The sequence below is a fragment of the Micromonas pusilla genome, assembly GCF_000151265.4.
Source record: "Micromonas pusilla CCMP1545 genomic scaffold MICPUCscaffold_5, whole genome shotgun sequence".
NCBI lineage: Eukaryota > Viridiplantae > Chlorophyta > Mamiellophyceae > Mamiellales > Mamiellaceae > Micromonas > Micromonas pusilla.
The window spans coordinates 895644-918268 of record NW_003315886.1 but is presented as its reverse complement, the minus strand read 5'-3'; the positions used below and the strand labels follow the sequence as shown (position 1 = coordinate 918268).

The 22625-nt window shown below is 66.4% G+C and overlaps 13 protein-coding genes across 13 annotated transcripts; 7 read left to right on the top strand and 6 right to left on the bottom strand.

Annotated features, from left to right (window-relative positions):
* Positions 1–300: 300 nt before the first annotated feature.
* Positions 301–1053, bottom strand: MICPUCDRAFT_58159 (uncharacterized protein; the record flags this gene model as incomplete). Its single annotated transcript, XM_003058489.1, has 1 exon — positions 301–1053. One exon carries the CDS (start codon positions 1051–1053, stop codon positions 301–303), a length of 753 nt encoding a protein of 250 aa, XP_003058535.1.
* Positions 1054–1305: 252 nt separating this feature from the next.
* MICPUCDRAFT_58158 (uncharacterized protein) lies at positions 1306–2901 on the top strand (the record flags this gene model as incomplete). Its single annotated transcript, XM_003058855.1, has 2 exons — positions 1306–1327; positions 1454–2901. The coding sequence occupies 2 exons, from the start codon at positions 1306–1308 to the stop codon at positions 2899–2901; spliced, it is 1470 nt and encodes a 489-aa protein (XP_003058901.1).
* A 48-nt stretch (positions 2902–2949) lies between these two features.
* MICPUCDRAFT_58157 (uncharacterized protein) lies at positions 2950–4128 on the bottom strand (the record flags this gene model as incomplete). Its single annotated transcript, XM_003058488.1, has 2 exons — positions 2950–3676; positions 3922–4128. The coding sequence occupies 2 exons, from the start codon at positions 4126–4128 to the stop codon at positions 3191–3193; spliced, it is 693 nt and encodes a 230-aa protein (XP_003058534.1). The 3' UTR covers positions 2950–3190.
* A 186-nt stretch (positions 4129–4314) lies between these two features.
* Positions 4315–5384, top strand: MICPUCDRAFT_47335 (uncharacterized protein; the record flags this gene model as incomplete). Its single annotated transcript, XM_003058854.1, has 1 exon — positions 4315–5384. Exon 1 carries the CDS (start codon positions 4431–4433, stop codon positions 5382–5384), a length of 954 nt encoding a protein of 317 aa, XP_003058900.1. The 5' UTR covers positions 4315–4430.
* A 76-nt stretch (positions 5385–5460) lies between these two features.
* Positions 5461–8355, bottom strand: MICPUCDRAFT_47334 (uncharacterized protein; the record flags this gene model as incomplete). Its single annotated transcript, XM_003058487.1, has 1 exon — positions 5461–8355. The coding sequence occupies one exon, from the start codon at positions 8353–8355 to the stop codon at positions 5542–5544; it is 2814 nt and encodes a 937-aa protein (XP_003058533.1). The 3' UTR covers positions 5461–5541.
* A 191-nt stretch (positions 8356–8546) lies between these two features.
* MICPUCDRAFT_49597 (uncharacterized protein) lies at positions 8547–9433 on the top strand. The gene is made up of 2 exons (XM_003058853.1): positions 8547–8613; positions 8750–9433. The coding sequence occupies exons 1-2, from the start codon at positions 8590–8592 to the stop codon at positions 9311–9313; spliced, it is 588 nt and encodes a 195-aa protein (XP_003058899.1). The 5' UTR covers positions 8547–8589; the 3' UTR covers positions 9314–9433.
* Positions 9434–9500: 67 nt separating this feature from the next.
* On the bottom strand, positions 9501–10077 carry MICPUCDRAFT_68232 (uncharacterized protein). Its single transcript, XM_003058486.1, has one exon. It carries the CDS (start codon positions 10012–10014, stop codon positions 9568–9570), a length of 447 nt encoding a protein of 148 aa, XP_003058532.1. The 5' UTR covers positions 10015–10077; the 3' UTR covers positions 9501–9567.
* Positions 10078–10207: 130 nt separating this feature from the next.
* MICPUCDRAFT_47332 (uncharacterized protein) lies at positions 10208–11859 on the top strand. The gene has a single exon (XM_003058852.1). It carries the CDS (start codon positions 10236–10238, stop codon positions 11691–11693), a length of 1458 nt encoding a protein of 485 aa, XP_003058898.1. The 5' UTR covers positions 10208–10235; the 3' UTR covers positions 11694–11859.
* Positions 11829–13560, bottom strand: MICPUCDRAFT_58151 (uncharacterized protein; the record flags this gene model as incomplete). Its single annotated transcript, XM_003058485.1, has 1 exon — positions 11829–13560. One exon carries the CDS (start codon positions 13558–13560, stop codon positions 11902–11904), a length of 1659 nt encoding a protein of 552 aa, XP_003058531.1. The 3' UTR covers positions 11829–11901.
* Positions 13561–14440: 880 nt separating this feature from the next.
* On the top strand, positions 14441–16111 carry MICPUCDRAFT_39830 (uncharacterized protein; the record flags this gene model as incomplete). Its single annotated transcript, XM_003058851.1, has 1 exon — positions 14441–16111. One exon carries the CDS (start codon positions 14441–14443, stop codon positions 16109–16111), a length of 1671 nt encoding a protein of 556 aa, XP_003058897.1.
* Positions 16112–16363: 252 nt separating this feature from the next.
* On the bottom strand, positions 16364–18848 carry MICPUCDRAFT_58149 (uncharacterized protein; the record flags this gene model as incomplete). Its single annotated transcript, XM_003058484.1, has 2 exons — positions 16364–18412; positions 18582–18848. The coding sequence occupies 2 exons, from the start codon at positions 18846–18848 to the stop codon at positions 16364–16366; spliced, it is 2316 nt and encodes a 771-aa protein (XP_003058530.1).
* Positions 18849–18954: 106 nt separating this feature from the next.
* MICPUCDRAFT_58148 (uncharacterized protein) lies at positions 18955–19323 on the top strand (the record flags this gene model as incomplete). The annotated part of the gene is made up of 1 exon (XM_003058850.1): positions 18955–19323. The coding sequence occupies one exon, from the start codon at positions 18955–18957 to the stop codon at positions 19321–19323; it is 369 nt and encodes a 122-aa protein (XP_003058896.1).
* A 1898-nt stretch (positions 19324–21221) lies between these two features.
* MICPUCDRAFT_58147 (uncharacterized protein) lies at positions 21222–22577 on the top strand (the record flags this gene model as incomplete). The annotated part of the gene is made up of 1 exon (XM_003058849.1): positions 21222–22577. One exon carries the CDS (start codon positions 21222–21224, stop codon positions 22575–22577), a length of 1356 nt encoding a protein of 451 aa, XP_003058895.1.
* Between the last annotated feature and the right edge of the window lie 48 nt (positions 22578–22625).

The window sequence follows — 22625 nt, the reverse complement described above, 5'->3', positions numbered from 1 at the left end:
CGCTGCCGGCCTGACTCAGTGTGAAGGCGCGCGCGCCGAGTGATGACGCATCGTTCGAGGAGGCGTCGTGTCCCCTCGCGCTCTCTCGTCCGCGTGTGGCCGCGCGTCGAGGATCTGACGTCGTCGGCGAAAACGATGCATCAACGGAAAGTTAAAAAGTGCCCACGAACAAAACTACCTCGCGGGCGAGGAGGACCCGACCCGACGACGATATCGATATCGCATCGGGTCGAGCTCTCGATCGGATTTGAGGTGACTACTGCAGCTAAGTTATTGAACCTCACGCGCGGTCGGCGTCGTCTAGTCCCCGTCCGCGTCCGACGACTTCACCCACGAGTGCACCGAGTACCCGCCGTCCATCTCGCGCCAGCCGTCCTTCTCCCCTCCCGTCGTTCTCGTTCTGCCGTTCTTCATCCCGGGAATGTACGCCACCTCGTCCTCGCCGCCCACGAGCGCCTCCACGCAGAGGAGGTACAGCGTGAAGAACAGCGCGCCGTCGCGCGCCACCGCGAGCGCGGCACGTTTCCACGCCACGCCGCTGCCGACGGCGAACCGAGCGACGGAGGGCGGGAGCGCGCTCAACACCGCGCTGTCCGCCACCTTGAACGCGGTCCGCTTGTCGTCCTTGTACGCCTGGCGCATCGTGTGCGGCATCAACACGAAGAACGCGCAGAGGAGGAACAAGCACTCGACGAGGATGAAGACGACGAGCGGGGACGAGATCCACGCCCGGAGCGTCAGCTCGAGGTCGCTCTCTTGCAGGTAGTACGTCACCCAAGCGAGAAGGCTGCTGCTCGCGACCATCACCGCGGGTCTGACGCGCACGGTCTTCTCGATCGCGATCGCGAAGCACAGCGGCCAGACGCGGACGTTTTCCCTGCGCGACGTGCTCGGGGCGGACGTGCGCAGGCGCGACAACCCCTCGGGCCCTCTTCCTTTTCCTCGCTCGCGCGGGTCCGACTCGAGGCTGTCCGCGTCGTAGCTGTCGTTGTGGCTGTCCGTCCCGGACTCCGGCTCGGGCGCGCGTCTGCGACTGGAGCGCCGCTCCGCCATCGCGAGTTCGTCCGGTGGGTACTCGTCGTCGTCTGTGCGCCGAGGACTGATGAGGCACAGCGCGCGATATTCTCAATTCATGGTTTGACAAGTAGAATCAGCGGAGCGATAATTGCGCGCGCCCGACCGTCGGCCTCGCTCACTCCACTCGCGCGCGCGCACGCCGTCGCACGTCGAAGTCGCGCGCCGAATCGCGACAACTCGCGCGAAGATCCCCGAACAGGGCGGCGGTCGTTCAGCGAGACTCTCGACATGGGCGGAGGCGGCCCTCTCGGTACGTCCCGCCACGACGCGATCTCTCGGCGGCGGATCTCGTCGACGCCTTCCTCATCGCGCTCGCCGTCCCCGCTCCCTCGTCTCGTGCGCTAACCCACCAGTCCCACCTTGGTTCCGTCCACAGCGTTCCTGAACAAGAAGTCATGGCACACCGGAGGCATACCGATGCAAGCGGAGGTGTGGAAGCGCGAGCAGATGAAGGAGCACGAGGAGAAGCGCATGGAGGAGATGAAGAAAGAGATCGCGGAGGAGCGGAAACTACAGGAGCTTCAGATGCAAGCCGCGGAGGCGGGGCACATCGACAAGGTCGAGCGCTTGGAGTTCATGTACAAGGGCGGCCCGATGCAGGCGGCGGAGGACATGAACGCGTACTTTAGCGGGGAGAAGAAATGGGTACCCCCTAAGGATACAGAGACCGAATGGGACAAGGTCAAGGACAGCACCGGCGCGCTGCTCGCGGATCGGGGCGGGGGGAAGAACGAGACGTGGAACAAGCTGAACAGCGACCCGCTCCTTATGATGCGGATGCAAGAGCAGGAGGCGCGAAAGTACGTCACGGAGAACCCGGTTCGGATGGCCGCGATCAGAAACGAAGTAGCCGCGGCGAGGGAGAAAAAACGCGCGAAGAAAGAAGCGAAGAAGGAGAAGAAACGGGAAAAGAAAGAGGCCAGGAAGCGCGAGATCAGAGAGGAAGTGAGGAGGAAAGTACTAGGGGACGACGCGTACGCGGCCGCGTCCAAAAGAGGGAGGAGCGAGGGTGGAGGGAGAGGACGAGGCGACGGAAGGCGCGACGGGAGCGCGTCGTCGTCGTCGTCGTCGCCGTCGAGGAGCCCCAAGAGGAAGGAGCGAAGAGGACGGTCGCGGTCGCGGTCGCGGGAGAGAGACGACAGACGCGGTGGACGGAACGGCGAGGAAGCGCGCGGGAGGAAGCGCAGCCGCAGCCGCAGCCGCAGCCGCAGCCGCAGCCGCGGCCGCGGCGGAGGCGGAGGACGGGACGCGGCTGCGGCGGCGCGACCGAACGACAGGGTGCATCACGACCACGCGAGCGCGCAGGACGGGTCGAAAGGATACGGCCTCACGTACGCGAACGACCGCGCGAAGGACGCCGCCGCGGTGCGCGTCGAGCGAAGGAACGAGTGGAGAGAGAGCACGAAGGACGAAAGAGAGGCGAAGGAGGAGGAGGCGAGGAAAGCGAAAGAAGAGAAGTGGGCGCGGACCGGCGGGCGGAACAACGTCGGGCACAAGACTGGTAGGCTCACGCAAGAGGAGAAGGAGGCTCGCCTCAAGGCGATGATGAACGACGCGGACGCGCACGATGAACAGCGATGGGCGCGGCTGAAGAAGAGCGCGGAGGCGGAAGCAGCCTCGGAGGAGAAAAGCCTCGTCGAGCAATCGGTCGGCGCTCAGGGGGGAAGGCATCACAGCGACGCGCCCGCGTTCTTAGCGAAAGCGCAGAAGAGCGCTTTTGGGGCCGGGCTCGACGCCGGAGGGCTCGAGGAGAGGATCGGGACGAACAAATATTACGCGCAACGACGCGGGGACGCCGGCGGGAACTCGTACCGTCGCGGGTAAATCGATTGTGGCGACGAGTCGAGACTCCTCCGCGCTCGTGCTTCGTGGTAAAAAGAATGCTGTGGTTTGTATAACACAGAACCTAATTAACTTCGCGCTTCCCCGGCGCGCGCCGGGTAAGATTTTTTCATACAGTCGTGACTCAGTCCATCGCGCGATGGTCGTTTCTTCACTCGACGCCTCTTTCGCCGTCTTACTTTTTTTTGTTCGTCCTTGGTACATTTGTTCCCCCCCCGCGTGCTTCTACCTATTATCCCTTTCAAAAAATTACCCCGAGCCGCTGGGCGACTCACATCGTAGGCACGACCCCGAAGTCGTCCGAGAGCGGAACGTCGTCGAAGAAGTTATCCAAAAACCCGTCGAAGTTCACGTCCGGGTTCTTCTCCCCCTTCCCGACGAAGTCCTGCACGAACGAGTTGAACTCCTCGTCGCTCTGCCACTGCACGCCGCCGTGCCCCGCGCTGTTGTCCGGGGACATCGTCGGCACCGCGAAGTCGTCCTCGATGTCCACAGCCTTGCGCTTCTTCTGCGGCTGCGGCTGCGTCACCGTCGGGCGGATCGGCGCCGCCATCGGGGGCACCTCCTTGACGATGTCCGTCGCCTCCCTCGGCGTCGCGGTCTCCTTCTCTCCGAGCGGCGCGAGCGCGACGGTGACGCCGGTGTACAAGAATCGGCGGTGCTTCTTCACCGCCTCGTTCGCGCTGTGCAGGGACACGTCGCAGCCGCGGCATAAGAACGCGCGGTCTTCGTGGCAGATCGTGTACACCGGGTTCACCTGCGGCGGATAGGGAGAGAGAGAAGACGCGAGCGTGAGCGACGGATCTTGTTTTTTTTTCTTTTTGTTCCGCGGGATTTTACGTTCGACTTGTCGCGCGGAATACCCGTCGCGTCGCGCCGTCGACGGCCCGACGGCGTATCGCGAGGAGGAAAATGCACCGCGAGGGTGCACAGTTCATGCGGACGCGCTTTCGGAGGAAAGGCGCGAACGTCCTCGAAGCGACATTTGAACCCGGGAAAGACGCACCTCTTATCGCACATGCCGCACATAACCGCGTCGTCCGCGACGCACATGAGCGTCGCGGGGGCGGTGGTGCATACTTCACAGACGCTCTTCATCGTCGGAGACTGTGTCGCGTGAGGAGGCGCGGAGTGAGAAGTGCGCGTCCGCGGGAAATCTCTCCCCTGCACAAGCACTCGTTGCTGTATCTTTCTATTTATCTTAGCCATCTCATGGGTGACAGCGCTCGATTGTTTCACCAGCCAATCACAAGCCGCCGGCTGGCACCTTCAGGGAAAGTAGCACTGTTATCTGTTGCAAGTTTTGGTTGTAAGTTTCCCGGCTGCTTCTCTTTTTCGTGTGGGAAAACGTGCGGAAGCGCGTGAGACAGGACGAACCGCGCGCGGACGCCGTCGACGGCCTTCGGGAAACAATCCCGCACGCTCGAGCGTGGTCGTACGTCGAACTTCACGCGAAAGCAAGCACCGCGTCTCGCGCATCGATCGCGCGAGGGGACGCGCGCGCGAACGCGATGACCGCCGCGGCGTTCGGTGCGATCGGGGGCCTATCCAATACGACTTTCGCCTCCGCGCGCGTCGCGTCCAGCGCGCGCGCGTCTCGATGCGCGTCGCGCGCGAGGCAATCGATCTCGACGTCCCCCGTCGGATCGCGCGGCGCTGAAACGCGCGGCGCGCTCGTCGTCGTCGCCGCGAAGAAGAAGGGCAGCGGCAGCTACGAGGACGATTACGCGTACTACGGCGACTTGAGCTCGTTCGACTCGTACGACGAGTACGACGACGCGGGCGCGGGGGGGTACGCGTCGTACGCCCCGACCAAATCCGGCGGCGGCTCGAGCGATACCGGCGGGAAGAAGAAAGGCGCGGCGAAGCGACAGAAGAAGTCCAAGAGCAGGGACGAGAACGACGTCCCCGCGATCGCGGCCAACGTGCGAGCGGTCATCAACAGCAAACAGAAACGCAAGCCCGACGCGGGCGCGATCGGGAGCTCGCTGGACATCGGCTCGAGCCTCGACTCGGACGACGGCGACTTCGTCCCCGCGAACAGCGCGTGGAGTGGGGCGAACAAGACGATGTTCAACGCGGATCTGTTGACGTCCGTGGACGAGTCCGACCTGACGTTCGGCGACGCCGTCCCCGCGGACGCGCCCGTCGCGACGGTCGTCTACACGCAGAAGGAGAAGCCGAAGGAGAAGCCGAAGGAGAAGGCAAAGGCGAAGGAGGAGACCGCGAGCGCGTCCAAGGCGACGAAGAAGGCGAAGACGACGCTCGTGAAGTGGGGGTTCGCGGAGAGCGAGGTGGACAAGGCGCTCTCGGAGACGGAGGTGGAGCCGGAGGAGGGCGAAGGCCAGGCGGGGTTCAACAAGAAGCGGCAGGTGGACGCGCTGGACTGGCTCTTGTTGAACGCCGCGGAAGACACGATCCCGGTGGATTACAAAAACGACGCGCTGCGCGTCAGGAGCGCGTGAGCGATCAAACGCGATCTCGCGTGTGTAAGAAGATGTGGAAAAGAAATATTTTTGTGAAGAATAACGAAAAAGTTTTCAAGCTGTTGGTGGTTCGTTCACGTCGTGAAAGACGTCTCGTAAAGATCGTCATAACTAATGATGATAACACGTCGTATCGTCAACGCTCGTACTGCAACGCCGTCGTCGCGTAGAGCTCTAACGCCGCGGCTTCGACGCCCGCGGCCGGGTCGTCGTCGTCCGCCGCCGCCTCTACCTCCCCTATCGTCGAATCTGCACGCGTTGCCGCGTCCTCGACATCGTCATCGCGTCCCTCGGGGAACAGCTCGTCGAGCACGGCCTCGACGACGTGTAAGCCAATCTGTCGCGTCATGAGATCGCTCCTCGCGGCGGCGAGAAAGTCCAGCGCCGCGCGGGTGTAATTACGCGCGCCCAACACGCCGAGTAACGGCCCGCCTCGGTCGCCGAGGTTCAGAAGCGCTTCTCTGACCTCCGCCCTCGTGATCTCGTCCGCCGCCGCGATCTCACGCATCAGCGCGGGCACGTCCTCAGGTTTCGTCTGATTGTACCACGCCCCGTTCGGCCACATGGACTTATCCACGAAGCTCACGACGTTCGCCGCGGTTCGCGGCGTCCGGATATCCTTCAGCGTCTTCGAGACCCAGTCCTCGACCGCGGAGCCGACGAAGAAATCCAACGTCTGCCTCGCGACCGTCACGATCGTTCGACGAACGAATCCTTTCGACTGCAGATGGAACAGCGCCTCGAACAAACCGAACAAAGGGCCGTCCATGAGCACCCCAGACGCGGCGTCGATGACGCCGGCGTCCTCTCGAGCGTCCTCTCGACCGCGCCGCCCGCCCGCGGGCGCGACCTCGTCCTTCTCGTCAATCGCGGACTGCGCGCGTTCGAGGACTGGGTTCGAGGATCTCGACAGCTCCCCTCCGCCGTCGTAGACGCCTAGGTCGTCCCCGCGCAGCGACAGCGCGCCGACGGAGACGCCGCGGCGGTGCCCCTTGGCGCTCGCGCCGTTCGCGACGTCGTCGATGCCCGCGTTCGATACCCCCCGCGCGTCTTTGTCCTTCTCTTTCCCGCTCTTGAAGACATCCTCCACGGACTGCGTCAGCGACTTGGCCATCGCGGCGACGGCGTTCTTCTTCTTCTTGCCGTACTTGACGTTGTTCGCGCTGAGAAACTCGCCGACTTCCTCGGAGACGCACAGGATATCGTTCGAGAGTATGGACGCGAGGTACGCGTCCAACAGTCGTCGTCGACCTTCCACGAACGAGCCGTCCAGCGAGTGCAGCAAGTAGCGCTTCTTCGGGAGCTGCGGCAGCGCGACGTCCCGCGCCGCTCTCGACTCGGTCAGACGCTTGTGCAGCGCCTCGAAGTTCCGAAACCGTCGAGCGACGGCCCAGTCCTCTCCGTGCTCGCCGACCCTGCGGACGCGGATCGTGTACACCGCGTACGCGGAGCCGCCTTTGCCGACGATGTTCACCTCGGATACCTCCGCGCGCAGGGTTTGGCCGCCGCCGCCGCCGCCGCGGTCGTCGCCGCCGTCGCGGTCGTCGTCGCTGCCGCCGCTCGTCGCCGCGTCTCCCGTGCTGGCAGAGATCGCCCTCGGTGCCCTCTGCCGCTCCGGCTCGTCGTCGCCGATCATCCTCGCGAGCTCGTACGCTTCGCCGTCGTCGTCCTCCTCTTCGCTGACGTCCGTCGCGAGCGCGGATAGGTCGCCGACGGACGCGCTCTTTTTGGGCGACGACGCGAGGATGTTCTCGGAGCCCGCGCGTCGGTGACCCGGCGACGTGACGCTCTCTGTCGGCGTCTTTTCCCGCGCCGCTTCCTTCTCCCGCGCGAGGAGCGCGTTCAACCCTCGGTGCACCCAGGACGGCGACGCGAACCCTAGAACGGGCCGGAACACGGACACCGCGAGCAGCTCGCGCGTGAGCGGGAACAAGAGGTGATTCCCGCCGTCCTCCTCGGACAACATCGCCCGCGCGGCGAGATCGGACTTTCGTCGCAGGAAAACCATCGCGGGGTCCGCGCTCGCGCCGCCGCCGTTCGCGCCGGTCCACACGCCGTCGTCGCCTTTTCGAGCGCCGTCCACGCCGGGATGTAAGCGGCCGACTTTTCGCAGCTCGTTCGCGAGCGCGTCGTCGCTCTCCGTCGGCGTCCGTCTCGCGAACGCGTCCACGCCCCCGCACGCGGCTCGCGCGGCGCGAAAAGCCTCCAGCTGCTCGGTTAATATCTCCGGGAGCTTCCTCAGCAGCAACGACGCGAGATCCGCGTTTCGCGTCCGGTGCGCCAGCCGAGCGAACGCGACGTCCAACAGCCGACGCGCGCCCGCGACGAACTCCACGTCGCGCGTCAGGTTCCTGTACCAAAGCCTCGAGACGAACTCGTCGACGACGTGCTCTCGAAGACTCTCCCACGCGCGGAGCACCCCGCCGGTGGACGACGTCGACGCGGTCGCGGCGTCGGCGGCGTCAGACGCCGAGGCGACGTTCCCATCCCTCTCCACGCTCCTCAGAAGCTCCTTCAGCTCCATCACCGGGTCCGGGCGTCGTCCTCGCGCGTCCGCGCCGTCGTCACCCCGGGCGCGGCGCTCCACCGCCTTCGCCTTCGCCGCCGCCACCGCCGCGGCGGCCCTCGTCGCGTCCACGGTGCCTCCTCCGTCGGCGATTCCGTCGCCGCCGACGCGCCGCTCCCCACCCCCATCCTCGGTCGCCGCCTTCCTCGCTCGCGCGGTCTCCACGCGCGCGACTCTTCGATCCGCGAGGCACCGCGTCGCCCACACGACGACGAGCGCGAGCGGCAGGTTCCTCAGCGCGCTGTCGCTCGTGCGCGTCAACAGCGCGGCGAGCACCATCGCCACAGCGACGAATTTCGCCAACGCGCTCGTCGCCGCGCGCGTCGCCGCCCGGGTCAGGTCGTCCACGACGCTGGGCGGCGACGCGGGCACGCGCGCGTCCATCTTCGTCCCCATCCCTAACGCGGGGTGGGGGGTCGCCGACGGACGCGCGGCGTCGTCTGGCCCCTCTGCTCTGTCCTCGCTCGCCAGTCGCCGCGGGTGAAATTCTTCCAGTCTCGGCCGTGTCCGAACAACTGCAAGTTCGAAATGGTGGCAAACAACGACGTCAGCCCTCCGGATCTCACTCTTCACCGCACGCGAGTTCGACGTAAACTCGCTCGGGGCGCGTAGAAGAACATGTCCGTCATGCAGGCGAAGCTGGTGCGTCTCGCCCCCGCCCTTCGCCGTCGTCGCGCGCGGATCCCCCCCGCCCGCGGGCGCCTCGCCAGTCTGGCCTTTTTTTTCCCTCCACGACGCCCCTTCCGACGACGCGTCCCCCGCCGCTCGCTCCCTCCAGGTGCTCCTCGGCGACATGGGCGCGGGGAAATCGTCCCTCGTCCTTCGGTTCGTGAAAGGGCAGTTCTTCGACTACCAAGAGAGCACGATCGGCGCGGCGTTCTTGACGCAGTGCGTCGCGGTGAACGACGCGACGGTCAAGTTCGAGATCTGGGACACCGCCGGGCAGGAACGGTACCACTCCCTCGCGCCGATGTACTACCGCGGCGCCGCGGCGGCGATCATCGTGTACGACATCTCGTCGCAGTCCTCGTTCGCGCGCGCGAAGAGCTGGGTGAAGGAGCTGCAGAGGCAAGGCAACGCGTCGTTAGTCATGGCGTTGGCGGGGAACAAAGCGGATCTGTCCGCGGAGAAGCGAGAGGTGGAGGCGTCCGAGGCGGAGGCGTACGCGGAGGAGAACGGGCTGTTCTTCATGGAAACGTCCGCGAAGACGGCGGCTAACGTGAACGATCTCTTCTACGAGATCGCGAGGAAACTGCCGCGGACGGCGGCGCCGTCGACGCCCGCGCCCGGGGTGGTCCTCGACTCCCGCCGCGGCGCGCAGACGAAGAGCGCGTGCTGCTGAGCCCGAAGAAGCCGCGGCGCGAGCGAGCGCGGAGCGCGCGGGACCCCGGGGTGGATCTAGCCGCCTTCGCGGGTTCTGATGTGATGATCGATTGACGAACACGTCGTGCGGTACAACACGAACGACGCCTCGGTATCGTGCGCGTTCGTCGGCGCTCGACGGCTACGTCCGCCGAGCCGCTACGCTAGTCGTACCCTAAATAAATCACGTCTTCTGCTATCGTAGCTATCTATCGCGGTCGACCGATCGACCGCCTACTTCTTCTTCGGCGACCGCTTCGCTCGCTTCGGCGACGGCGCGGGCTCCTCCTCCTTCGCGCTCGCGTCCTCGCCGCCCGGCGGCGTCCTCGGCTTCGACATCTCCTCCTCCAGGGCTCTGTGAAACGCGTCGAAGACGTTCACCTTGCCCTTGCACGCGTCGTTCGCTTCCCCGACCGCGAGGAGCCCGTCCACGACGAACCGCACCGGGTCCTTCCCCTCGTCCACGTGCTGCAGCACCCCGATCGGGAACGTCGCGCTGACGTCGTCCTTCGCCGTCGTCTCCTTCGCGGCTTCTCTCAGCCTCGGCAGCGCCTTCACGAGCGCGTCGATCTCGTCCACGAGCGCGTCCTCCGAGGGCGGCCCGGATGCTAAGATCGCCTCCGCGCGCGTGACGACCGCGAGGACGTCCTCGACGGCCTTTCCGACCGGCGTCGCGGCCATGGCTCGCGCGCGGGGGGGGATTCGGGTGGACGCGCGCGCGGTCCCGGGGTCAGCGCGTCCCGGCGCCGTCAGATCTGCCCCGGGAGCCGGGCGGGGTTCGAGTTGTTGACATCAGTAAACTGCACTGTTCGAGTCATCCAAGGGGAACTGCGAAAATAAACGCGTCGAGCGTTTCGCGACACTTCCCGAGGCACCCGCACGCGCGCGCTTCACGGGACGCGATGTACTACGACATCACCCCGTCACCTCGTCGTTTCGATGGCGACGGCGCCGGAGGAGCGTTCTACGCCGCGGCGACGGCGAACGGCCTCCACGGCGAGCGCGATACGCGCGACGAAAACGCCCAGCCGAATCTTCGCGGCGGCCGGGAGAGGCCAATCACCCTGGACGAGTTGCACCGCGACGCGAAGGGCGCGACGCGCACCCCGGGCGGGAGCCGATGGTTCCCGGATCGACCCGCGTTCGGGAACATCAGCAACAGCAGCAGGCTCGTGGAGGACGCGCTCGCGCGCGGACGCGCGCGGAAAGGGAACAAGAAGGCGCAGAGGAAGGCGACCGCGAGCGCGAAGAAAGCCGCGGCGGCGTCCGCCGCCGCGGCCTCGCGCGCGGCGCCCGCGCCTCAGCCCGAACCCTCCCCCCGCACGCCCGTGGTGGAGTCCCCCGAACCTGCCGCGGACTCCCCCGGCGTCGGCTCGGACGACGACACCCTCCCCGCGACGGTCAAGCCCGCGCCGGGGGCGCTCACCATCGCGCGCATTCGCCGCGCGCGCGACGCCGGCGTCTCCCCGGACGCCCTCGACGCGGAGATGGAAGCGCAGCACCGCGCGCAGCAGCGGTACGGCGGTCGCGCGGGCCCCATCGCGTTCCGCGAGAGCGGCCTGTGCCGTCTGCTCATGTGGCGCGACGTCGCGCGGACGCTCACGGTGTTGAGCGTCGGCGTCGCGGCGCTGGCGGTGGTTCGCGCGCCCACCGCGTTCGCGTCCATGGTACGCGTGAACCCCGTCGTGATATGCTCCTACGTCGCGATGGCGTACCTCACCAAGGCGTGGCTCCTCGCGTCCGTGTTCCCACGCAGAACGCACGGTCTGAAGGTGGACGCGGACGCGGTCGTCGAGCTCGCGGTGTTTTGCGCGTCGTGCGTCAACGCGTTGACCGCCGCCAACGAGACGACGCTATCCGGGAGGTCCAACAGAGCCACGCTGGTCGCGTTCACGGGCGCGTACGGCGTGTCACTCCTCGGCGGGCTGCTCAACAGCGCGTGGGTCACGGCGCTCGTGCTGTGGGTCGGCGCGTTCACCGTCCCGATCGGGTTCGAGACGCACCGCGCGAAGCTCGCGAAGGCGCTCGACGTCGTCGACGCGGCGGCGGGCGCGAGGTGGAGGAAACTGGAGAGCAACAAGCGGTGGGGCGTCGCCGCGAGCGTCGCCGTGACGGCGTTCGTCCTCGCCAGCGCGTGGACCAGGGTCGTGATGGCGTTCATCGCGTGCGTCGCGATGCGTTTGTACCGGGAGACGCACGCGGAGGAACTCAAAGGGTTCGAACGCGTCGTGAAGGACTCGTGCCGAAGACTGAGCCGCGCGGGGAGCGAGTTTCACGCGTACTGCGGGTCCCCGGCGCAGTTTTTGTACCGCCGCGGCGGGAGACGGAGCGGCGGGTTCGGCGTGAACTTTAACAGTTGACCGAGATGGAGAACGATGGAAGGAAAGACGTCGAACGCCGAGGTCGGCGAGTGTACTGTACGATACGACGAGCGTGAATCACGCGCGTGATCCCGCGCGACCAGACGGGACGCGCGGCCGAGCGAGGATGGGTTTGTGTGAATAGTATCCGATATAATCGCGCGCACTCCCATCGTCTCTCTCTCCACTCCCATCGTCTCTAGCTAGACTACACCCCTAACTCCATCCCGAGCTGCGCCGCGAGCCTCTGCACCGCCCGCCGCGCGTAGAACGTCCGGTGCGGCTCCGGCAACGCGTCGATCGCGTCCCCCGCGAGCGCGGCGAGGTCCCCCGCGCGTCTCGCCGCCGGCGGGTCTTTGTTCCCGTACGCGTCCCCGGCGTCGTGCAGCTCGTGCGTCCCCTCGCACCGCCAGAACACGTTCACCGCGACGGACAGCGGGGACGTGCGACTCGCGTGCGCGTAGACGTGGTGAAACCACAGCGCGGGGATGTACAGCGCCTCTCCCGGGCCCAAGCGCGCGACGCGGCGGCTCCCCGCGGCGGTGGCGAACTTTGGGTACCTCGCCGCCGCCGCCGCCGCCGCGTCCGCGTCTCGTCCGAACGCGTCCACGTCCACGCGACTGCTGCTCCCCTCGACGTACATGAACGGCTCCGCGTGTGGGGGCCACAGCGTCACCGTCTTGCTCCCGACGACCTGCGCGAGGAGGTTATCGTGCGTGTCGTAGTGCGTCCACAGCGCCGTCGCCGGGGACGACACGCGCAACACGCTGCTGTGATATCGCCCCTTCGGCCATATCGGTCCGTCCCCGGTGCCGTCGGGGAGGACGACGCCCGGTCGCATCGACGCCGCGAGCGAAGGGTACGCCTCCGGGAAGTGCGCCGCGGTCTTCGTCGGCGCGGTCGTCGCGACGGACCGCAGGTAGTACTTCTCGCCGGGCGCGATCACGGGCGGCGACGACGACGCGACCCCGGCTGCTCTCTCCACGAGCTCCGCGAACCTCATCTTTCGAAACTGGAAGTTCCGTCGCGTTCCTGGGGCGCGGTGCCCGGCGAGGTCGACGACGACGACGTCCTCGTGCTCCGCGTCGTCCGTCGTTCCCTCGCCGTCTCCGTCGCGGTCGCGCGGCGGGCACACGTGGACGTCGACGATTCGCTCCGACTCCGCGGACTTCATCAGCGCGTCGACCGTCCACTCCTCCGTCGCGGTGCCCATGGGGACGTCCGTGAAGACGACCGGTTCCATCGACGCGATGATCTCCGCGAACGCCGCGGGCGTCGACGGGCATCTCACGCGTCGGACCGCGCCCCCGCTCGGCGGCGGCGGCGGCGGCGGCGGCGGCCACAGCACGGGCGCGTCGATCGGCATCGCCGGCGGTGGCTTCGGCGCGGCGGCGACGGCGGCGGCGGCGGCGGCGCCCGAGCCCGACGCGACCTTCTCGCTCGCGCGCTGGTCCCCCGGCGGCGCCGCCGCGGGCAGGCGCAGCCTACACAGCGCGAGGACGCCGTCGTCGTCGCCGTCCGCGAGCTCTTTCGACATCGCGCACGCGCCCTCCGCGCCGACCGGGAACGCCACCGCGGCGGGCCGCCCCGCGCCGTCGTCCGCGGGAAACGACGTCGCGCGCCTGCCACGGTCTAACCACCCGCGCGCGCGCAGCGCGTCTTTCCATCGCTTCGCGTCCACCGCGAGGACGACGACCGCGGCGTCGCCGTCGCGCTGCCGCGCGTTGGGTTCTTCCGAAGAGGGCGGAGGATTCGTCCCGTCGCCCCTCGCCCTGGACGAGGAAGCGTCCCCGGAGTCCGTCCCTCCTCGCTCGGGCGAGGCGTCGATCGGCTCGCCGCCCCACGGGGCGCCGCTCCCGAGCGGCATGCCCGCGGCGCGCGCTCGCGTCGGTTGTGTCCGGTCCCGGGAAGAATCTCGGGTGCAAAACTGTCGTGAGGTGCGCGGCGCTGAGGCCGACGGCGCATCCGAGGCCGCGACTGACCGATTGCTTCACCGGAGCGACCAGGGTCAAACAAATCGATCAAACGAGGTTCAATTACCGATCAATCTACCTCTTCAACCCACGAGCTTTGAAATCCACATCCGCAGCTTTGAAATTGGAGTTGACGACGACAACCGCTGCGTCCACAGTCTTCTTCGTCAATCGCGCGCACCCGTCACACGCGTCCGCGCTCGTCGCGCATCGCACGTCGAACGAGAACTCGAGTTCCTCGGAAATTCTCGACGTGAGCGGTCGTATCGTGCGAACATCCTTCGTCCTCGCGCGATGGAGGACGTCCCCACCCCGGGGGCGGGCCGCGCTTCAGCTCGCGAAGGTGCGACTGAAGACGGCGAAACAACGACGAAAATCAAATCTCGCGCGGACGCTCGCGTCGTCGCACCCGCGGCTCGCGATACCCTCGCTTCCCTCGCCTAAACCTCCAGCGCACGAACCTTAACCACCTCTGACATCCTCTCCTCTTCTCCGCAGCCGCGAAAGGACGGAGCGCGCTGAACACGCTGACGAACGATGAGGTGCGTTCAAAGCCGCGGAGCGTGTTGCAACGGCCTCTAAGCAACTTGAAAACGAACGCGATACCCCGCGCGCGTCCTCGCTCCCGACGCCGCCTCTGAATCCATTTTCTCCCCGCCAACGCAGGTGATACTGGCCACGGGTCTCTCCCAGCTCTCGAGCGCCCCACGAAAAGGCGCGAAGACCGCGGCGGCGAAGCCATCGAACGCGGACGGACTGAAGGATGCGCAAAACATGAAGCCGCCGCCGGTGAAGACCGCCGCCGCCGCCGCGCGAGGGACGCCGTCCGTGCGCGCGGCGAGGCATTCGATCTCGAACGCGACGCCGCAGCAGACGACGAACGAATCCAAGCGCGACATCGCGACGCCGCTCACGGCGCCGCCCGCGGGGATGAACGTCGCCGCGAACACGCCGGCGGCGAACGAGACGGAAAACGCGGCGGCGGCGGCCGGGGGAAGGAACGCCGACGTTATCCGCGGCGCCCCCGCGCCGTCGGAGCACTCCTCCGCGGCGGCGCACATCGCGTCCCAGGCGACGCCGGGGACGCACCTTCGCGACGACGTGGGCGGTGCCGCGAACGCGAACGATCCCGTGGACGCGTCGCCGTCGGCGACGAAGACCCCGGGGGACGCCGGGTCTTTGGACGCGGCGTCCCCGGGCGCGGCGATGGCCGCGGACGCGCTCGCGTCCGTCGTCGGCGCCGCGGAGTCCTCGGACGCATACCTCGGGAACGTCGAGGGCGCCACCGCGGAGAGGGAGCAGCTGTATAATCGCTTCGCCGCCGCGGCGACGCCGAACCCGGGGGAGGAGACGAAGGGCGTCGACGACGTCGGCGTCGGGTCGATGTCTGCCGCCGCCGCCGCCGCCGTCGACGCCGCCAGAGCAGCCGCCGTCGCCGCGGTTGTTGAAAATTTCAACAAACGAAAAGCCACCGCGGTCGTCGACGCGATGATCCCACCGCACGCCGCGGCGGTCGGCGCGAAGAAGAAAGCGCCCGCGCCCGGGGTCGCGGATCTCTTCTCCGTACTCCTCCCCCCCGCGAAGAAGCGCAAACCGCGGCGTTTCCTATCCTCGGACCAGAAGACCTTCGTGTGCGGCATCGGCGGGTGTTCGCGCGCGTACGGCAGCGCGTCGTCGCTGTGCGCGCACAAGCGCGCGCATCACCCGAACTGGAAGGAAGAGCGCGCGAAACAACGAGAATTAGACGCCGCCGCGGCGCTCGCCGCGGGGGAGAACGCCGCGGGGAAGAAGGACGAGAAGATCGACGACGACGACGAGAACGAGGATAAAGACGGCAAGAACGACGACGACGTCGAAGAGGAAGAGGACGAGGACGAATCCTGCGAAGCCGACGTCGCGGGCCGGGCCGCGCGAAAGGAAGGCGCGGCCGCTCTGGACGCGGCGGCGAGGAACACGCACTCTGGGGCGTGGGTCGAAGCCCTCGCCGCGGACACGCACGGCCGCTTAGGGGCGCTGCGAAGGAGCCGTCAACGCGTCCAACGCGGGTTACGCGACGCGCGAATCGCGTGCGAGAAGAAGCCCAAGCCGGGCGCGAACACCGCGGGCGTGAAGGCTGCCGCGGCGTCGGCGGAGGCGATCGCCGCGGCCGCGGCCGCGCGATTGCTGCAGCAGATGGAGAGCGCGCTGGAAGTCGAGTCCGAGAGGCTCACCGGGTGGCTCGCGAAGCTCGAGTCCATCGCGGCGCTGCGCATGGGCGCCGCGGGGAAAGTGTGCGGGTTCAGCGAGACCGAAGCCGCGGCGCTGAGCGCGGAAGAGAAGGTGGCCGCGGCCGTCGCGGAACAGACCGCGCGTGCGATCGCGGCGGCGGCGAGCGCGGCGGCGTGGAGCGTCGATGGACGGCGGGCGAGGGCGGCGAGAGCGAGCGCGGCGGCGGGGTTGCCGTGAGCGCGTTTTGACCGTTTTGCACGCGTTGAAATAAACAGAGCCCTTCGATCGAACCTCGAGACGTCGCGTTCGTTTGTGATGCGTATCGTTGTTACAGATTAGTTATTCGCGCTATCCATCGATCGCGACGCGATATTACGCGCGTCGTCGACCGCGGTGCGACTACATGTTATTCTGAGCGTTCGTCGAGATTGCGTCGTTTTTCCCCGCCCGGCGTAACCGTATTATCCCCCCGCCAGCGTCTCTCGCGTCTCAACTCGCCTCCGCAGCCCCGCGGCTCAGCTCCCCCTGCGGCATCATCCTCGGGTAGTACGCGCTCGCGTCCCCCACGGGCTCGCGTTGCACCGGGACGTACCCACCCGTGGTCTGGATGTACCCCGGGACGATCGCGCCGACGACGCCGGCGACGGCGTTCGGCATGATCAAACTGCTCGTGTACGGCGCGCCCGCGTTCAGGGGCTTCTTGTTGTAGTTGAAGGCCCTCCCGTACCCGCTGCCTTGCTTCCGCGGCTGCTTGTCCGGGCCGCGCTCGCCTTTGCCTTTCGAGACCTTGACCGGCGCCGGCGCCGGCGCGGCGGCGGGCGCGGCGGCGGGCGCGGCGACCGGACCGACCGGGGCGCGTTGAATTGCGTTGATCTGCTCCGCGACGTCGCCGCCGAACATGCCGCTGAAATCGGTCGGTTCCGCCGACGCCGAGTCCGTCCCGCGTCGCGGCGAGCCCAGGTCCCCCTGCCTGGACACGCCGCCCTCGGCGGGGACGTCGCCGAGCATCGTCGTGAGCGAGAAATCGCCGCCGAGGACGCCTCCCGCGCCCATCGACGCGTCCGGGGCGGCGCCAAACTCGGAGATGACCTCCCGCGTGTGCCTCGCGAACGCCTTCAACGTCCCAGGAGACGCGCTGTCGAGCGGCCCGGGCGCGTCCCCGGCGCGTCCGTGCGCGCTGTCCTCGCGCCGGTCGTGCTCGCCGTCGTCGAGTCCCATCTCTCGGCAGATGTTGCTAAAGTCCGCGCCGCCGAAACCGCTCAGGGTGAAGTCGTCGCCTTGAACCGCGCCGCCGCCGGCGAAGAGCCCGAAGGCGGCGTCGCCGCCGAAGTCGGCTCCGAACACGGATCCCACCGCCGGGACTCGCCCGCCGCCGGCAAACATCCCCTCGAAGGACCCGGGCTGGACCGGGGCCTGGCAGAACGACGGATGCCTCACGTCGAGCTCCTCCGCGGACCGTTTCCGCGGCGACAAGTTCGGCGGCGACGCGCTGCGCGACCTGGACCGCGAGCCGTTCCGCGACGCGACCGACTGCTGGTGCACCGGCGGCGGCGGCGGCGCGAGGTGCGGCCTCGACGCAGCCTCCGCGGAGGGAACCCAGCCGTAGCGGACTCGGAACGCCGCGGGGCGCCCGCACGCGTCGAATATGTCCGTCGCGGTCACGCCGTCGTGCCTGTCGTTCCACGCGCCGACCGCCTCGGTCGCGGACGCGGCCTCGAACGGGTACAGTTGCAGGACCGCGTCTTTTCCGTTCACGCCTGCGGGTAAGTGTCTCGTCGCCGCCGCCCATTTCGTCTTCAGGTGGTTCATCAAACCGATCACGGACTTCTTCGCCCGGAACGTGAGCTCCAAGTGCGGGTTGAAACCGCCCGCGACGAGCGCCGCGCGCGTGCTCGCGTCGATCGGGAACAGCTGAAGCATCAGACGTTCGGTCGGCTCTTTGGACATCTTCGAATCCGCGGCGCGTCCCGCGGCAGCGTCCGCCTTCGCCCTCGCCGCCGCCGCGTTCGGGGACGAGCAGCCTCGTCGCGCCGCCTTCTTAGCCGCGGCAGCCTTCCTCGCGGACGACGGAGAATCCGCCTTGCACGAACCTTTGCTCCGGTTCATCCCGCTGCCCTTCGGACGGCCGACGCGAGCGCCCGCGGTCGTCTTCGAGCCCGACACGACCCCTAAAACTTTCCCGCCGTCGCCGAGCACAGACGGGAGCAGCCCGAGAGCTTGGAGTTTCGCCTCTTTCTTCCCTTCCGCCCACACGGACTTGTCGAGCTCTTGCTTGAGCCCCCACGCGAATAAGTTCCTATCCTGGGGCTTCTTACACAGCTCCTGGAACCGCTCCCCGGGTCCGAGGTTGTCCTTCATGCTGTGCCACGAGTGCATCGCCGCGTGCACCTCCTCGACGTCTGCGGGGTCCACCTGGACGCCGAGCGGCGCGAGCACGGCGTTGATTCTCTTGACTTCCGCGATGTAGAACCCGCGAACTTGCGTCTTGTTCCTCGTCTCGATGATCTCCGCGATCTTATCGAAGTTCGAGCCGACGGTCTGCGTGCGATGGGGGGGGCGAGGCGCGGGGCGTCAGGACGTAGGCGGGGGAGAAGCCGTCGCGAGAAATTTTTGGGGCGCCAGCCGCGCGGCGTCCCGGGGGTCGTCCCCGCTCGAGAAATCCGCCCCGGACGCGCTGAAACTCCGTGGAAACTCGTATGGCACGTACCTTGAGCGCGCTGAAGAACTTTTTCTCCTCGCACGCGGTCCACTTCTCGCGGACGGAGGGCGGCTTCTTGTCTCCTGGAACGAGAAAAAAAAATCGAGGGAGAAGAAAAAGATACGTTAGATATGACCTGACGACGGTGATCCGGGAAGCGCGAGTGCCGTCGATGTCGAGCGTAAAAAACCCCAAGTCTCTGGATGTTTTAAAAGTTCCCAACATGACGCCGCGATCGAGTGCCTTTTGTGCGGCAACGCGTCGCGCGGTCGTCATGGGACGCGCGCTCAAAGCGCCAATCAAGGTTTTCGGGAAATCGCGAAGTCGCAGAAAAAAAGAAGAAGCCAAATTCGGAAGAGGCACCAGGGCTCCATCGAACAAGATGGATACCTCAGAGGCATCAAAACCTCACGAAATCGCGCGAAACTCGGCAAATCGAACGATCTACACCAGAAACACCCCATGGAGAAATTTCAGGCGTAAAACCGAACGAATCGAGTTCGAGATGACCCCGAACTCGGTGCCGAGCCAAGATCGTGTTCTCGTCGTCGTCGCGGGTTCCGGGAGTTCTCCCGAGACGCTGATAACGTCGCATAGCGTTCTCGTAACGAGGTATAATTCCCCCAAACTTCACGTATCGTGGACCCGTACGTGTAGTAATAGGTTCACGCAAAAATCGGCGACGACATTGTCGATCACGGTTCGCGACGGCGCGATGGACCGATCCGCCGGCGACGACGACACCATATAAACAAACCCACGAAATAAACCCTCGATGTGTGATGCGTGTCGCACCTTCTTTAGCGGTAGTAACGCTCGATTTCACGTGATCGATCGCCGGAGTCTCCTCACCCTTGACCTAAATGAACGAACGGAGGGGATAAAGGGTGAGTATGCGCACACATTCGAGATGGCACACACCGCGCCCGCGTCGGAACCGCGTTGAAAGCACTTTGAATCATTCTCGTTCAAGGAGCTGGGCGGGGTGTCGAGGCGTACCGTGGCCGGTTCCGAGGTTTTCTCCGTCGCCATCGCGGGGGAAACTTCCTTTTTGGGCTCTTGAGAGGCTTTAGACTCGTTTCCTGAGGGAAAATCGCGCGCAGGGTGGGCGGGAACGCGTCAGAAACGGAGCGAGCGAACGAGCGAGAGGCCGCGTCTTTTGTGACGTAGCATTCTAGCTGGGGTTTCGGTCGATCCGGAAAGGGGGTGCGCGCGGTCGTCTCATGCAAAAACACACCAAAAGCCGCGATGATAGCTTTAAAGGGCTCCAACACGTTTAAGTTCTCCGCTCGCGGCGGCTCCGGAGTCGCGACAGGCGCGCCGGGCTCGAGCGAACTCGTGCTCGTCTCCCCACCTCTGCGTGAAAAAAAAAGAAAAGATAAAGGCGCGGTGAGTTCACGCGAGAAACGGCGACGTTCCGAGCGCGCACACGATGCGAAACAGTGACGTCTTCGAATGTTGGACCTAAACATCGTCTTCGCCCGATGAAGGGACCGCGCGACGCATCGCACGACGGGAACCCGCGTGGAATCCGTCGGCACGGACCGGGGAGAATTTCGTCGTGGTCGCGAATTTGCGAGAAGATACCCCTTCAAACGATGCGAGGGGGGCGGGAAACACGAGCTGGCGCGCTCCGTGGGCCGACGAACGGGGTAAAAATCGCACCTGTTCGGGGTGATGGCGTCATCAAACGATCCCACCGGCTGTTGCATCGGTTTAACCGTCTCCACGGGCGCTGCCGCCGCGGGGACGGGTCCAGATTCCATCCTCCTCCAACGTGCTCCTCGCGAAGTTATTTTTTTCCCTCCTCGCGTCAGATCGAGCGCGACAGGTCACGCGCGGCGGACGGTCGAGGACGCGACGAACGGCGCTGAAACTTCGCGATCGACTCTCAAACGACGTTTGGCGCCTCCACACCGAAAATCAGATCGATGCGACGGATAAGATTCAAACGCGCGACGCTCGCAGTCGACGAGCGCGCGCGTGGCAGAATCCTGCTCAACGTTCTTTTGCGCACCCCACACGCCTCGAGGTTTCCTGCGCTCGCGCGCGGACCCTGGAACGACTCGCGCGTTCGTCCTCAGTCACGATCGGTAGTTCGATACCGTCGGAGCCTTCCCTAACGCGCGCGATCGATTTTTCGACGTGCGCGGCCCGGACGAGAGCGTGCTCGCGCGTGCGAACAATGACGCCTCGTCGAGGTCGACGAAACTTGAAAACTTGTTGCGAACTCGGAGCGAAACGTACGACACGAGTTTGAAAACGCCGGTGCGAACCGGCGCGCGAAGCGTTTCTTTGTACGAGCAATTAGTTCGGGAGGTAGTTTCGCGCGTAGTACGAAAGTTATCTTTGTCATCTTTCGATGGCGCGCTTTTTTCGCTGTCGGTAGGACCGACCGACCGCGAGCTGGCGAGCTACTAATTCCTCCGGTCAACGACGATCGTTGAAAGCGTGTCGACGACGCGCGAGCCCGGGAAGTCGGGTTCGGTTGAAAGCGCGTTTCAAAGCGGTCGATCAAAAGGCTGCGCAGCAATTTCCGGAACAGGACGACGCGCGTCGGACTTCGCGAACAACAGCCGAGGATAATCACTCCTCGCGCGGCTTTCGCACTCGCGACGGCGCCCGCCTCCGCGCCGGCGTCTCGCCGCGATGGGGCAGAGCGAGCTCGACGAGCTGAAAAAGATTTTAGAGTCGAAAACTCCCGCGCGTCCGTGGGGGGAGCGACCGTCCCCGAAGAGGACGGCGGCCTCGCCCGCGTTGAATGGGACGCCCATTTCGAGACGATTCGACGCCGCGGCTTCCTCGCCGTCGACGCGAGCGACGACGTCCTCGCCGTCGAATTCGCCGCTCGGCGCGTACACGCGGAAAGACGCGACGATCGCGGAGCTCCAGAGCGCGCTGAAGGGCAAGGAGAAGACGATCGAGAGCCAGAGAGACACGCTCGCGGGGACGAGGCGCGCGCTGGAAGACCGCATCTCTCGGCTCGAGCGAGACGTCGGCGCGCGCGACGCCAAGCTCCGCGACGTCAAGAGCGAGCTCGAGAGCGCGATGTTCGCGAGGACGTCCGCGGAGAACGCGCTCGAGGCGGAGACGACCGCGGCGAAAGCGATGCGCGCGCTCTCGCACGAGACCGAGAAGGCGATGAAGAGCAAAGAGATCGACCTCCTCGAGGAGCTGAAGCGCGAACGCGAGGAGCGACGCCGCGACGCCGTCGCGCTCGCGGTCGAGAGAGAGAAAGTCGCGGCGCTGACCGAGGAGCTGACGCGGTGTAAGGCGCGAGAGTCCGCGACGAGCGACGCGCTGAGAAGCGAGACGGAGACGCGAAGGGAGACGCTCCGGAAGCTGAACAAGTACCGGCGGCACAACAAGGACAGAGAGGCGAGGGACGCGGCGCTCGCGGCGCGTCGAGACGCGAACGAGGAGGACGTCTCGTCGCTGCGAGAGGCGCTCGCGCGAGAGCGGAAGGGGAGGGAAGAGGCGGAGCGGTGGCTGAAGACGGAGCTCGAGGCCCGGGACGAGATGACCGGTCTGTTTACCGCGCTGAGGGACGTCGCGGGCGGGAAAGCGGCGAGCGGCGGCGGCGGCGGCGGCGACCGCGACCGCGGCGGCGACGCGCGCGAGTCCGCTCGGCGGCGCGAGCTCGAGACCACGCGAGCGAGAGAGGATCGCGAGATCAAAGCGCGAAGGGACGCGTTCGAGGACGCGGAGTGCAGACTGCACGCGGACAACGACGCCCTGAGCGCGGAGATCGAGGAGGCGAGGGCGACCATCGCGACGCGGTTGTCGACGACGGACGGCGACGCGTCGTCGCCGCCCGGCGCGGACGCGTCGGAGACGATGCGCGTGCTGTCGTCCTTGGAGTGCCCGGAGGGCTGGGACGCGAACGTTCGACGGGAGATCCCGGAGAGGATCGAGGTCGCGACGGACAAGAAGACGAAAGGGAAGAAGCCGAAGAAGCCGTCCTCGGAGCGGTTTAAACACGCTGGCCTTCCGTTCGCGAAGTGAAACGCGCTCGTGCGATATACGATAGCGTAGTTCTTCTCGTTTTGGTCA

Excerpts from the sequence above, each read along its gene's own strand:
- MICPUCDRAFT_49597 (XM_003058853.1), top strand. The coding sequence starts at position 8,590 with ATGTCCGTCATGCAGGCGAAGCTG. Across the intron at positions 8,614-8,749 it reads CCGTCATGCAGGCGAAGCTG|GTGCTCCTCGGCGACATGGG; the intron begins GTGCGTCTCGCC and ends CGCTCCCTCCAG.
- MICPUCDRAFT_68232 (XM_003058486.1), bottom strand. The coding sequence starts at position 10,014 with ATGGCCGCGACGCCGGTCGGAAAGGCCGTCGAGGACGTCCTCGCGGTC.
- MICPUCDRAFT_47332 (XM_003058852.1), top strand. The coding sequence starts at position 10,236 with ATGTACTACGACATCACCCCGTCACCTCGTCGTTTCGATGGCGACGGC.